General features: G+C 38.6%; 1 protein-coding gene and 1 long non-coding RNA gene across 2 annotated transcripts; both read left to right on the forward strand.

Moving 5' to 3' along the window:
* Positions 1-1,300: 1,300 nt before the first annotated feature.
* LOC148931500 (uncharacterized) lies at positions 1,301-3,889 on the forward strand. The gene is made up of 2 exons (XR_016135682.1): positions 1,301-3,362; positions 3,534-3,889. It is a non-coding gene; the product is annotated as an uncharacterized LOC148931500 (long non-coding RNA).
* Positions 3,890-13,030: 9,141 nt separating this feature from the next.
* Positions 13,031-14,932, forward strand: LOC125201623 (eukaryotic translation initiation factor 1A). Its single transcript, XM_048099811.2, has 2 exons — positions 13,031-13,413; positions 14,569-14,932. The coding sequence occupies exons 1-2, from the start codon at positions 13,159-13,161 to the stop codon at positions 14,749-14,751; spliced, it is 438 nt and encodes a 145-aa protein (XP_047955768.1). The 5' UTR covers positions 13,031-13,158; the 3' UTR covers positions 14,752-14,932.
* Positions 14,933-14,952: the final 20 nt, after the last annotated feature.

Here is a 14,952-nt window from a genome sequence, read left to right on the forward strand (position 1 = left end):
AAAAAAAACGGAGATAATCGATAGAGATAAGGGAATCCTAGGGATGTGCGTTCACAGTTATGGTTATACAAATTCCAAACTACAATACCCTAGCACAGTTATTACTTTGATAGGACGAGTCACCTAGCTTATGCTCATGCGATACAAACGTTGATTACAAAATTAGGGTTGTCAATCCTAACACGTAACTCCAAAAAGCTCCTAAGACCCTTGAAAAGTCCTCACTCTCAATTAACAGTGCCGTTTTAAAGAAGCTAACTGTAGCGTCTACTAAGTGAATCTAACTCGCTAGAACTCTGTCACAGTTATGAAGCAAGTTATATTAAAGCATACAAGATTGTGTCACTCAATCATGCAACATCAAAACTACTTAGGGAAGAAACAAAGTAAAAACAAAACGGATATTAAATAGAAAAAATGAATTGTATAACCAAAGTCGTTACTAACACATCCCTAGAATCCTATGAGTTTAGTTACACATGGTGAAATAAGCTAAACACATAGATTGAAGGGAAGACAATTTGAACATAAAACTAAAGCAAATAAAACCCGTAGGTTGAATCCTTGTCGTTCTTGATGTTCTTGAAATCCTTCTCCAACTCCTTGCACAAGTGAAGTACTCTACCTCTTGATCTCTATGAATTATTTTGCAAGTCGAAGCTCTCTCTTTTGATGAAGCTTGAGGTCTTATTTATAGGGGAAATCCAATCCTTGTTGTAGAAGGAAAAGATCTCCAAAATATGGTGAATCTTGGAGCAAATCTAGGGCTTCTCGGATTCGCCGCCTTTCTCCGGCGGGCCGCCACACCTTGGCCGGCGGTCGCCGTGTTGGAGTCCAGAGAGTCTGTTCCCTCGGCGGCGGACCGCCGCACGACTCCCGGCGGTCGCCGAACGAGACTTCTCTTCCAAGCATATTTTTCCGAGGCGGACCGCTGTATTGATCTGCCCGCCGGGCGCCGGCGGTCGCCGGTCGCCGTCTGAATCCAGATTTCCAAACTTTGCGTTTTGGTTCCCTTTTTTGGCTCAATTATGCACGTTTCTCACAAAACACATCAAAATACCAAAATAGACAAAATATATAAATAATGGACGTGTAGAGTGACTTTGACATAAAAAACGGACCAAATAATAGCCTTAAAATAGTGCAAAATCTGAGCGTATCAATCACCATAATTTTCTGGCTCAGACTCACTTTCTAAGTCACTGACTCCACCTTCACCTTGGCTTAGCCCCACTGACTTCACCTTGAAGAAATCACTATCAGCCTCATCAGGTTTCTTCTTGTCACCTTATCTTGTCCAATCTCTCAACTTTATCTATTATTGGCCAATGTTAAATTCTAGTTTTTTGGTTTTATATGGATTTAGTGGTAGCGAGTCGATAAGAATCATGACTACGCGTTGATGTTTTTTTTCATATTTTCCTTCTTTCTTTCTTTTTGTGTGTGTCTAACTCCAGTCTGAAACCTGAATTGGTTTATACTTTGTAAGTTGGGTGGGTTTCTCTCTTCTGATCTTCTCTCTTCTGATCTTTTCCTTACACGTTGATTATTCGATAGCTTTATTTTCATGTGTGGGCTTGGGTTCCTTTTCATGTTTCAATCGTACCCCTCTATTTGTCTCAGGCTAGTGTTACGTTCCAGTTTTGTGGATTTAGATTAGAGGTTGTAGAGTTCAATCCTTCAAATGTTTATGTAGATTCCAATGCAATTAATTGGGGGAATTTGTTCACCTTAGTGGACATGAAGTTCCTTTTCTCCTTATCTTATCCTATCTCCCAACTTTACTTTTTAATGAGTAGTGTTAGATTCTAGTGTTGTGGTTTTACATGGATTGAGTGGTAAAGAGTTGATAAGCAATCAAGACTACATGTAGATGCTTGTTTCTTCATATTTTCCCTTTTCCTCTCTTCTTTATGTGTGTTTCTAGTCTGAATTGGTTTATTCTTTATAAGTTGTGTGAGATTCTATCTTCTGATTGTTTTTTTTTTCTACTAGGATGACAAGGCTGTGTTAGGTTTGGTATACTGAAAAGCATGTTTCGAGCAAGTTTCGCTCGAATAGAATCTTGCTTGTATACGTAAAACTCTATAATCCACTTTTAACCCGATTCAGTATTATTCGAGCAGTTTCGCACGAATAGAATCAGTATATTATTACATTGTGTTTGCTTGTGCATTTAGAAGATGTTTTATAAACGTTTGAATGTATAAGAAGCAAACAAAGTCTAAGTCTTTTGCTTAGTAGACTGGTTGTGGGCGTCGTCCACTTTAAGGTAACACAGTCGGTTCTATGCAATGCTTTGCAAAAGAAAAAGAAGAATTTCACAACCCAGATAGGCTTAGACTACCTATCGTGAAAGGTTGCAATGTCAGTCCGATTATTTCTAAGCCTTTCTGAAATAAGATGACGTTGGTGTGGTATAGCACTGAATGGATCTAACAGCAAGACGTGTCTTTATGCTATCTACTGAAAGACTAGGTCTTGATAAAATACTATTTCTTAATCTACATATGTTAGCATTGAGCATACGGTATTGATTATGCACTACTTTGACTTATCAAATGGTGCGGGTTTTTCGCAACCCAATAATCCTGATATATTGGGTAGTGGTGATTAATATCTAGCGGTGCTAGGATTGCTATTATGTTGAATCGTGCGCGAGGTGAGTCTCGTTTGATAATGTCCTCAAGAGGAGCTTGAACAAGGTTTTATTATTCGGAAACTGGCCAGTTGGAGTTTTATTACTCTATGAATAATAAATAAGTGTTTCTTGCTAAGTCCACTCTTGGAATTAATAAGATGTTAATTAATTAAGTCCATAGCAGACATTAATTAATTAATGGACATTTATATCTTAAGCGCGGGAAATAAATAATATAAATAATGGAAACCCGGATTACTTGTAATTTCGGATTTGGATGGGGAGTGCAATATTACTTCTGTAGTGGCTGCTCGTAATATTCCAATATAAGCTTATATTAAATTGGGGTTCAATTTAATTAGTAAAAAGCTAATTGGGCGAGCCCATATCCAAAACCTTTCATAGATCCCTGTCTGGGCCCATAAAGAACTTAATATAAATAGGAGAATAAAGGTGACAGAAGTATCACAATTTCATTTTTTTTTTTGAAATTTTCGAAAATTTCAGCTCCTCCAGCTGAAGAGAATTTCGAATTCCACTCCTTTTTCCAAAAGGATTTCTTCTGTCTTCTTTATTCGAGTCCTAGTATTTTGATAAGATCAGCCCACCCTGATATCGAGATACAGTTCGGGAACCAGAGAGAAGATCTGTGGTCTAGTACTCAAGATCATCATCGTGGAGAAGGCGCAAGCAATCGTCGATTCTTTGGAGAATCAAATCGGTAACTCTAAACCGTAGAATTCATGTTTTAGGATTTACTTTCTATAAGCATGAATTATTTGCGTTCTAGCATGCAATTATCTGTTTAACATGTGAATTGATTAATCGCATAATCGGTCAAATAGATCCGTATCTGATTTATTTGTTTTGTACAAATCTTCCGCTGTGCAAGGGGCACCAAACCCCAGCAGGCTGATGTGATCCTAAAGTACATGCCCAACGAAGCCAAGTTGTTGAAGGCCTACGGCGAACTGCCTGAGAACACTAGGCTCAATGAGGGTATTGCTGGAGGACTTGATGAGGAGGATGATGGCCCTGGCGATGATTACATTGAATTTGAGGACGAAGACATCGACAAACTCTAAAGAGCTTTTGAGAGCTGTAATCCTATCTATTTTTTTCTTTTTTAAAGTAGCCTTTTGGATTTTTCAATACTAGAGGATTGTTGTCTATTATGTTTGATAAAAATGTGTGTGGATTTCTCTCTACAGTTATTTCGGCTGATACAATAACAGTGAGCTCGAGTTATATTCTCCGTGTCATCTCTCGTTCTGTATCGGAATCTGAGTTGAGCTATTGAAAAAAGGGAGGTATTTATTGAAATATGATGAAACAAAAAATGCATACATATATCGTACTCTAAATTACATCAGATCTCTCTCCTACAAGCATATGTGTTTAATAGGAGACAGGAGTATTATAACATGTTGCAACTCTTACTAAAACTCACCACAATAGAAATTACATATATTTTTCAAAATTCATTTTCTGTTATTATATATTTTCTATTATCTATATTATTATATAGATAAAATAAACATATTTCAAAAATATTACTACTGCTTTAGAACACCCAAGTTATACATATGAATATTTTAAGATTTTAAGTAAAGAAGACACTCTTGCAAATGTTAATTAAAAAGATTCATAGTTATAATTATCAATTTCATAATTCAAATAAACAATTTAAATGAATCCATTAAAACTGCAAGATTTAATTCTTCCAGCCCAATAAAGATTTACATTATTTAATTAAATTGCCCAGCCCATAGACAGCCCAGATTCAAATATCAACTCTGGTCCAACAAAAAAAAAGAGCTCACACCTCTCCACTTGCCCAGCCAGCACCAACTCGCTGCTGCCGCTGTCCTTGTCCGACCAACACCACTTTGCCGCCGTCTCTGTCGCCGGGTGGGGCCTGCACCGCCATCTCCTCTCTCACCTCTGCCATTTCCACACGCAGCTGATATGTTGCCCTAGCACCAATCTCCCCTTTCCTCGCCTCTTTTCTCCTTCCTCTCTCCTCCTCCCTCTCTCACATGATACATTTTTACAACTGTGCCATTAGATACCTATAGATTACTAAAGTAAAATCGTCTTTTTCATCCTACATTTCCCAGGTTTGAAATTATGTATTCCGGCAGCAGCAGCACTCGGTGGACCGACGCGACCCCACATGGATCCGCCAACTACGGTAAATGCTTCTTTGTATATTTTCTTTAAGAAAGAGAGTTCTTGTGTGTTTTCTTTTAGACTTCGAACTTTTTATTTTTTACCGTATGATGTGAATCCGGGAAGCGCCAAACCAATAGAAGGAATGAAGGCATCCAATGAACCACACCGGAGCTGGGGTCCATTTCAAACGTCAATATTCCTACTGAGACGGTGTCCAAACGCTGATCCAAGACCACCATCGTCTTCATCGTCGAAATACCTTCATGTGGGTACCTCACACGCCCCAAACGGAGTTCGGATGAGAGAGTTATGATCGTTTTAAGAAAGCCGCGCAATGCAGAAAGAAAAACGCGGGCGGGTGTTTTCCAACCCAAAAACACCCGGTCAGGTTTTTTGGCCAAGAAATCAGTTTTTGTCCAGAAACTTCACACGCGCAGGTGAAATGAGCCGTGGGAATCACCCGGTCGGGTGTTTTGTCCGGAATGTGAGTTTTTGATCAAGACTTGTTTTGTTTTGCTTCTTTTTAACTCCTAGTATAAATACTCTTGCTAGGGTTCATTTCAAGCAGACTTTGAACATTGTTGAAGAACAAAGACTCCATTTGTGAGCACCCATTTTCATTTGAAGATTTATCAAAATCCCTTGTGGTTGTATTCCAATCTATTGTCGGGCTTAGGTTGAATATTAAGGTATGCAATTCTAGTTCTTGTGTTACTAGTTTGGTGGAGCCATTAGATTTTTGCTTTGGTGAAAGTTTTCTTGGGTTGTCTTCATTGTTTTGTAGAAGGTCCATAGGTTCCAAACATCTATCTAAATCATAACACCTTCATCCTCTTCCTTTTCCACCATTTTTATTGTTTCATTTCTTGTTGGGTTTGTTGGGTTGTTGAAATATATACAAGAACAAGTCTGGGGCAAACATATGTGTCTTGAATCTCTAAAATTCACATTACCGTAGCTATGGACGTCGAACATGGAGGGGACGTCGAACATAGAGGTGTCAATTCTAGGCTTTATATACGTGGAGAAGATGAACTTGACCATTTTTTGTCTTTTGGAAAGGGTCTTAGACCTGATTTGGAACGGTTTGACTTAGAAATGCGGAAAAAAGATGATGAATATGACTTAGAAATGCAACCTGAGATGCCGGTGGCGATAACAAGAACGGAAGGACTTGCTATTCTGAAGAGGTTCATTCATTTGATTGAGAGAAGAAGAGATACCGATGTTCTAGGTAATTATCAAAGCAAGCATACCCAACTGTGGGAGAAGTGCTTCGAAATTCGTCGGGAAGTACAATGGGTATTACAATCTTCCGGTGAACAAATAGATTCTAATGGTGATCTTGGTTTAGTCTTAAATTGTCTGCGGTCCCAACTGGATCAGGTAAAAGTTTTGGATAAGGATGTCTCCAAAAGAAAGTGGAAGTGCTATGCCTTGAGGTGGTTGCTGTATTTTATTTGCTTTGGATCAGCAGTAGTGTAGCCTAATGTGATAGTGTTCAAGAATCTGAATTCGATCGATAGCAATATAGCAAGATTGATAATTGGAGGGGTATCAATCTTCCTCGGCACACATGTTATAGATGTGGTGGCAAAGAACACTTTTTAATCTATTGAAGCACTTCAGGCTACCACAAGGCTGATCAAACAGGGATTACAATTTGTTGTGTGGAGATTCAACACAGTGAAGGTTTACAAATTGCTTGATGTTTGTTTTTCATATTTTCTTTCTTTCTTTTTGTGTGCGTCTAACTCCAATGTGAATTGGTTTATTCTTTGTAAGTTGGTTGAGATTCTCTCTTCTGATCTTTGTCTTTCCTACTAGGATGACAAGGCTGATGTGATCCTGAAGTACATGCCTCGTTGAAGGTCTACGGCGAACTGTGAGAACACTAGGCTCAGTGAGGATATTTCTGGAGGAATTGATGAGGAGGAGGATGGCACTGGCGATGATTACATTGAATTTGAGGACGAAGACATCGACAAACTTTAAAGAGCTTTTGAGAGCTGTAATCCTATCTATTATTTTTCTTTTTTAAAGTAGCCTTTCGGATTTTTCAATGCTAGAGGATTGTTGTCTATTATGTTTGATGAAAATGTGTGTGGATTTCTCTCCGGTTATTTCGGCTGATACAATAACAGTGAGCTCAAGTTATACACTATTTGTTATTTCTCTTTCTGTATCGGAATCTGAGTTGAGCTATTGAAAAAATGGAGGTATTTATTGAAATATGATGAAACAAAAAATGCATACATATATCCTACTCTAAATTACATCAGATCTTTCTCATACAAGCATATGTGTTCATATATATTAAGTTACATCAGATCTCTCTCATATAAGCTGAGATGAATGTGGCAAAGGCTGCAAGCATTCACCCAGTTCCAGCAATGTTGCTTTTCAATGCTTCTATGTCTGTTACCTGTTACCAGTTCCTTTCTACTTGACTGCAAAAATCAAACATTCTATATAAGCCACATCAGTTTACTGGTAACACAAATACGCATATAAGATCCTAGATTGCCTCGTGTACCTTGTAGAGCAGGTAACGGTACACAAACCACGATGTGTATGCAACTCCGACCAACTCCAAGATCTTGGGGAACTGATAATGAGGTTGCTTATACAAGTTCACAGACATGCATATCTATGTTTCCCTTCTCATCGTTCCTCTAATGGTGAAATAGGTAATGCACCTTTCAACCAAGTGACAATTTCCCAAAAATTACAACATCAGCATTCTAAGTATCAATTTCCAGCTTCAGCACTATATGAAACCACAGAGCACAGAGGAGCATCCCATTCATCATCACAAACAACTAGAAGATATGGTATCTTGTTTTTTTTCTGTTTCTTCTGTAGGTTATTGTGTGTGCAATGATCTAAGTTTGACTTGAAGCTGTATGTTCCATTTCATATAATTGTTGTATGAATACTGGTGGATTGAGTATACAATTGTATTTTCTTGCTAAAATAGAATGTCCATCAGAGAGGTGTTTATCACTTTCGGAAACCATGGCATGGATTTGCCCTAATTTTCTGTCTATTGGGAAGTATTTAGTATTCCGTGTTTGCAATTACTGATAGGTGAATCAAGTGCCGCATCTTGCTCAGATCCTATAGCGATGATGGAGTGCTACATGAAGAATGATGCAGAAGAAGAGAAGTTGAGGCCTATGAAACACTCAAAGGATGAGATGCCCCCACCTGCATCCTTGCAAGGTTGAGATTCATATGAGAAGGCCATCTTCCCCCAACCACATACTCAGAAACCTCCAGAAAAACTGTCAGCAAAATGAGCATTGTAATTTCTTAGTTTCCCGGTATAAAGATGTTTCAAAGTAAGTACCAATCCATATTCCAATGATCATTGATAACAAATGTTATGTGTTATGATTTCATTTTACAGTAATATATGAAGAAGAGATCATGAATTTTCCGCCAGCTATGATGAACTTCAGGTGGCATCAAAGGATGATGTATGACTTGGCCAGTGTCAGAGTTTAGTTTTGCGGTTTTAGATGGACTGAGTGGCAACGAGTTAATAAGAAATCATGACTACACGTTGATGTTTGTTTTTTCATATTTTCCCTTTTTCTTTTTCTTTTTGTGTGTGTAACTCCAATTGGTTTATTATTGGGGATTCTCACTTCTAATATTTTTCTTTGCTACTTGGATGATAAGGCCGAGTGGAGCTAGTGAAATGAAACATAAGGCTGAAATAAATATAACAAAGGCCGATAAGAATTTGAGTATATATTTAGTTGAATCTCTTACAGAATGCAACTATTGTCGGTGTCTTTCTACTGCTAAAATGTAAAACATAATAATATTAAGAGCACTCCCAATGGAGTTCCCTTATTTCTCCCTTATTTCTCCCTAACTCCTGCCACATCAGCGCCACATCAGCATCACATTTTATCCCCAGTTTTTAGCCAACCCCTACAATGGTTTCTCCCTTATTTCTCCCTTATTTCTCCCTAACTCAACATTTCATTTTTACATCATCACTAATTTAATTGTTTTATTTTTATATATAATAAAGCTAGCTTATTTAATTTATAAAGATAAATCAAATAAATAGTAATAAAGTTCGTTGTATTAAACACGGGTACACATTACAACGAAGAAAATTAAAAAAAAAAAAAGTACACGAATGGAAATAAAAAATCAAAAAAAAAATTCAAAGAAAAAAAAATTCAAGGGCGGTGGGCGCGGTTTCTATTTGCCCACAATTCTTCGATGATATCGTGTTGTAGTGCTTGATGGGCCTCCTTCTGGTGTATGTCCATGAACGCCTGGAACCGTTCATGTTCGTTGTGCGGTACACCCTGGCGGGCGGACTCGGTTGAGACACCGTGACTCGATGATGCAACACTTGGGTCGTTGGTGACGTCGAGGACGCCTTCGTGTTCATCTTCGATGATCATGTTATGCATGATGATGCACGCATACATGATATCGGCAATATCCCCCTGGTAGAAAAAGCGCGTCGGACCCTTTACCAGTGCAAATCGCGATTGGAGCACCCCAAATGCCCTCTCCACATCCTTGCGCGCAGACTCTTGCGCTCGGGCAAAATACCTTCTTCTATCTCCGAGTGGGCATCTGATCGTCTTCAGAAACACGGGCCATTGCGGATAGATGCCGTCAGCCAGGTAGTACCCCATGTTATGCACATTGCCATTGGCCGTGAATTCGATGGAGGGGCCTAATCCGTTGATCCGCTCGTTGAAAAGGGGCGAGGAATTGAGAACATTTAGGTCGTTGTTCGACCCGGCTATACCAAAATAAGCATGCCAAATCCAAAGCCGTTGGTCGGCAACGGCTTCAAGAATGATGGTGGGATGCGTACCTTTGTAGCCGGTAGTAAACTGGCCTCGCCACGCGGTTGGGCAGTTCTTCCACTGCCAGTGCATACAGTCGATGCTGCCGAGCATCCCCGGAAAGCCGTGGGTCCTCCAGTGCCAATCCAGTAGGAACTGGCAGTCAGCTGCGTCCGGCGAGCGAAGGTAGTGCTCCCCAAATATCTCTCGCACGCCCTGACAGAAATTCTTCAGGCACTCGTTGCCAGTCGTCTCGCCGCATTGCAGATACTCATCGAACATGTCGGCGGACCCTCCATATGCCAACTGCCGGATGGCAACAGTGCATTTCTGTAGGGGCGATAGTCCGGGCTTCCCTGCTGCGTCTCGCTGGAGCCGGAACTCGGGGTAACGCGCGGACAACGCATTAACAATGCGCAGGAAGAGGGAGCGGCGCATTCTGAACCGGCGACGAAATACATCTGCCGGATAACGTGGTTCCTCCGCGAAATAATCGGCGAACAGCCGATCGTGCGCACCAGTGTGGTTGCGAGGGATGTATCGGCGCCGCCGGCGGATTGGCCGTTGGGGGGGTGGCTGCTGCATTCGAGCGATCTCGCTTTGTATGCAGCGGGAGATATAGTTGTTGATTGGGTTGTTGGCGAAACCCGCTACATCCCATCCGGTGGGAGCGGGAGGTACCTCTTCTTCGGAAGAAGAATGTGATATTTCCTCGTCGGACTGAGCACGAGACGATGAATCAGAACTCATTTAATAAAGATGGAGAGAAAAAAGATTGAAAATTTGTGTGAATGAAGTTTGTGGGTGATGAATGGAGGAAGAGGATGAAATATTTATAGGGGTGGGATAAAATAGCCGTTCGGCCAAAAAAAAAAAAAAAAATTTTAAAAATCGCCGATTATCGCCGAGCGTCGCCCACAGTGGCCGGCGATCGCTCGGCGATAATCCGGCGATAAATCGCCACTCGGCGAAGCAACGGTAACATTATCGCCGAATTATCGCCGACTTCGCCACAATGGCCGGCGATAATTCGGCGATAATCGGCGATTTATCGCCGAGAATTCGCCACCTCCATTGGGAGTGCTCTAAAGCCAAGGTACTAGATAGAAAAAAAGAAAATCATGTAAGATTCAGTATCTCCTTCAACCTCCGCAACCTCAACAAAACAAATTTTATTCCGTCTTCAATCAGTTGCGATATATTCACAAGATCTTCAATAGAATCATCAAATTTTTTTTACAAAACATCAATGATATGACTAAAGGATTCGCCAATTATGACTCTTGCCAGCTAGCAGTGGCGAATCCGGGATTTTAGATTTGGGGTACGATAAATAGTTATGTTGATTTAGGTTTTAGATTTGGGGTACGATAAATAGTTATGTTAATTTAGAGTTTCAAAATTCATTTGATCTTTTACAAAATTTATATTTGTATTTTAATATACTTTATTGTAAATAAAATTAGAATTTCTTATATATTTATATTTTGTAGATGATTTATTTCAAGTTTTGCAATATATATTATTTTTGAAAAAAATATTTCAATTATTTAAGCAAAGTTTTAGTTGTCTTTTATAAAGTAGAAAAGATACAAATTTTAATTGATTAGAATGAACATACACTTTAAAAATGCATTAAAATGTTTACAAGTGATCAAGAAATAATAAAGAAAAAAATATACTATTATAGAGAATCAAATAATATTTTATAATATTTTAGATGTATAAGAAACGAAAAGATAAATTAATTATATTAGCAAAAATATTATACTACAAGAGATGTGTTATAGTAAATCGAAAGGAGAAAAGAAAACAATTGAATAGATTGGTAGAAAATATAAAAAGAGAAAAATACAACTGCTCAAGGGATTCGATCGTATCTCTTAGATGACAGGTAGTAAGTCTACCACTGTGCCACTACTAATACTTTGTTTTGGGGTACACTCAGTACCCATTTGTTGTAATGTAGATCCGCCCCTTCTAGCTGTTTGTCAACAAGATTTTCTTCAATTTAAACTTTATCATCAATATTGTGAAAAAAAAAATAACTTTCAAGAAAAGTCTTCCTAGCCTCTCTCTTATAGCCTCATTTCAAAAAACATAAATAATATACGTAAGAGGAGTATTTTAGTTTGGAGGAAATATTTGAGATGACAATGGATGAAATATATAAGAAATGGTTTAGGAGATGTGATATGGGAAAAACTAAGACTCTTTATTTCTCAAACTTCTCAAGTTATTCTAAATGATAACTCTCCTCTATTTATAGGCATCCCTTAGTAATTCTAGAATTCTATACCTAAATGTTTCTACTAAAATTATCTAGATAATATAGGAGTACTTAATTCTAGAGAATTCCATATATTATCTAGATAGCAATGTAATCAAATATAAACTCTAAATATTGTACAAACTCCAAACAAATGATGTTGTGTTGAAAATGTATTGACATTTTATGTTGATGTATTTTAATCATCTGTTGAAATTTTTTAACTGTTCAGATCATAGTTTAGAGTTTATACAATATATAGGTTTGCATTTTATCACTACCTAGATAGATATTTATCATATCTAGATATTCTAGATACAAAAATCAAGTTTAATTATTTTTTATTCCAACACGGAGGAGGAAACTGGGTGGCGGAAATTGTAAAGAACCCGGCGCGATAGGGAGCGGAGGAGGAAGCTAGTCCGGTGTGGTGGTGGTCGGAAATTGAAAAGATCAGCTTTGCGCTGGAATACGGCTCGGTGGGAGCGCAAGAAACTAGTCCGGTGTGGTTGGCGTCGGAAATGGTAGAGATTATCTTTAGTGTTATGAAAGAGTTGGTTAAAACAAATTAGAAGATAAAGGCCATTAATTAAATACTGAGACACGCGACAACGCAGACGGCACGGAATTTTATGTAGCTTTATTTTGTGTGTTGAGTGGAGAGAGTAAAGTAAGACAGATGGAATAGAGTAGAGATAAAAGATGTTTTCATTTTTGGTAATAAGTCATCTTAAGTGGACCAAACTAAAAAGTAAAGTGAGTATCTTTAATGGGGACGGAGGGAGTAGTAATGTTCTGTTCTAAATTTCATAGCTCGATTAACTTGTAAATATGGACTTGTATGTGAATTGTAAATATGGACTTGTGTTGAGATGATGGAGATTTACATTGAATTTGTGAAATTTGAATTTATGAGCTTCAAATCATGAATTCACCGGTGTTCTACTTGTATTTTCCTATTTTACATCGCTAGTAAAAACACTATACGAAATAACTGATTGGGCTAAGCCCATCTAGATAGTTAATTAAAAGCCCAAATTAAGCGTATCTCGTGACTTCAGATAATCTAGTCGTAGGCGTAATAACAAATCCTTTTGTCTCTCACATACACTTTTTATATAATCTGGGAAAAGAGAGTAGAGAGCACACGCCTATTGTTGGATAAGAAGGGAGATAACAAAATCGAAGGGAAAAAAGGGGGAGAAATCATCAGCCGTCGGATCTAGGGTTTTCGGTCCGCCGCTATGCCGAAGAACAAGGGTAAGGGAGGGAAGAATCGGAAGAGAGGGAAGAACGAAGCCGACGACGAGAAGAGAGAATTGGTTTTCAAGGAAGACGGACAGGAATACGCGCAGGTCATGCGCATGCTCGGGAACGGACGCTGCGAGGCCACGTGCATCGACGGCGTCAAGCGCCTCTGTCACATCAGGGGCAAGATGCACAAGAAGGTTTGGATCGCCGCCGGCGATATTATCCTCGTCGGTCTCCGCGATTATCAGGTACAAAAAAATTTAATCTTTTCTATGCCCTTTATCTTCAATTCTAGATCTTGAGATGATTTTATGATGTTTTGATTAAATTAGTTGTCTTTTGGTTATCATCGCTTTGTTTCTGTAGGTATGTTATCTGGATTCTGATAGATTTTTGTTTGAAAATTTTCACGGTAATTGATATTTGTGCTATCAGGTCCTATTTATCTGTGCCAATTTTTATTCCATGCCTAAGCAGTTTGTTGTATCAAATAGAGGGTTGTTTCAATCTTGAATATTTACTTTTCAATTGTAAGTTTTCGCTTTGAAGAATTGTGGTTCTGACAATTTTAGTTGAAGATGGTTTCGTGTGAGAAGTTAGTTTGCATGTTCTTTTTCTTACTCAAAACTGTATTTATTTTTGTACCGATGACTGATGACTTTTCTCAGTGCGTTAATGGCTAATTAGGAGCTTTTTCTTCTGTCTTTCGCGGTTCGCGGTTATTCCCTTTTCTGCTAGTGTTAGATTTTACTTAGTAGTTTTGTGGATTTGGATGAGAGGTGATAAAGAGTTCAAAGATGCTTGCTTTTCATTTATCTTGTTATTCTGGTTGGTATTACTTTCTTTGTGTGTTATGCTGATAATTCTATTATCATGGGGAATTTGTTAGCTTTATTTTCTTGTGTGGGCTTGCGGTTCTGTTTTTGGTCCAATCCTACTCCACGATTTGTCTCAGGCTACTGTTAGATTCCAGTTTTGTGGATTTAGATGGAGAGGTTATAGAGTCGAAGAATAAATATGCAATGATTCTTGTTTTCTTATTCTTTCCTTATTTTAGTGGTCCTTATTCTATGCCTCTGTTTCTACATTGTCTACCTATATTCCAATTCAATAAAAGGGGGGCTTTGTTGACCTTAATTCATTAGTGGGCATGAAGTTCTTGTCACCTTATCTTGTCCAATCTCTCAACTTTATCCGTTATTGGCCAGTGTTAGATTCTAGTTTTGTGGTTTTAGATGGATTGAGTGGTAGCGAGTCGATAAGACATCATGATTACGCGTTGATGTTTGTTTTTCATATTTTTCCCCTCTTTCTTTCTGTGTATCTCTAACTCCAGTCTGAATTGGTTTATTCTTTGTAAGTGGGGTGAGTTTCTCTCTTCTGATCTTTTCCTTTGTTTCTAGGATGACAAGGCTGATGTGATCCTGAAGTACATGCCCGACGAAGCCAGATTGTTGAAGGCCTATGGTGAACTGCCCGAGAACACTAGGCTCAATGAGGGTATTGCTGGAGGACTTGATGAGGAGGATGATGGCCCTGGCGATGATTACATTGAATTCGAGGACGAAGACATCGACAAACTCTAAAGAGCTTTTGAGAGTTGTAATCCTATCTATTTTTTCTTTTTTTAAATTAGCCTGTTGGATTTTTCAATACTAGAGGATTGTTGTCTATTATGTTTGATGAAAATGTGTGTGGATTTCTCTCTACGGTTATTTTGGCTGATACAATAACATAAGCACGAGCTATATACTCCGTGTTATCTCTCGTTCGATATGTATCAGAAT

The sequence above is a fragment of the Salvia hispanica genome, chromosome 2 (genome assembly GCF_029641045.1).
Source record: "Salvia hispanica isolate PSC_SH4W2 chromosome 2, Shi_PSC_v1, whole genome shotgun sequence".
NCBI lineage: Eukaryota > Viridiplantae > Streptophyta > Magnoliopsida > Lamiales > Lamiaceae > Salvia > Salvia hispanica.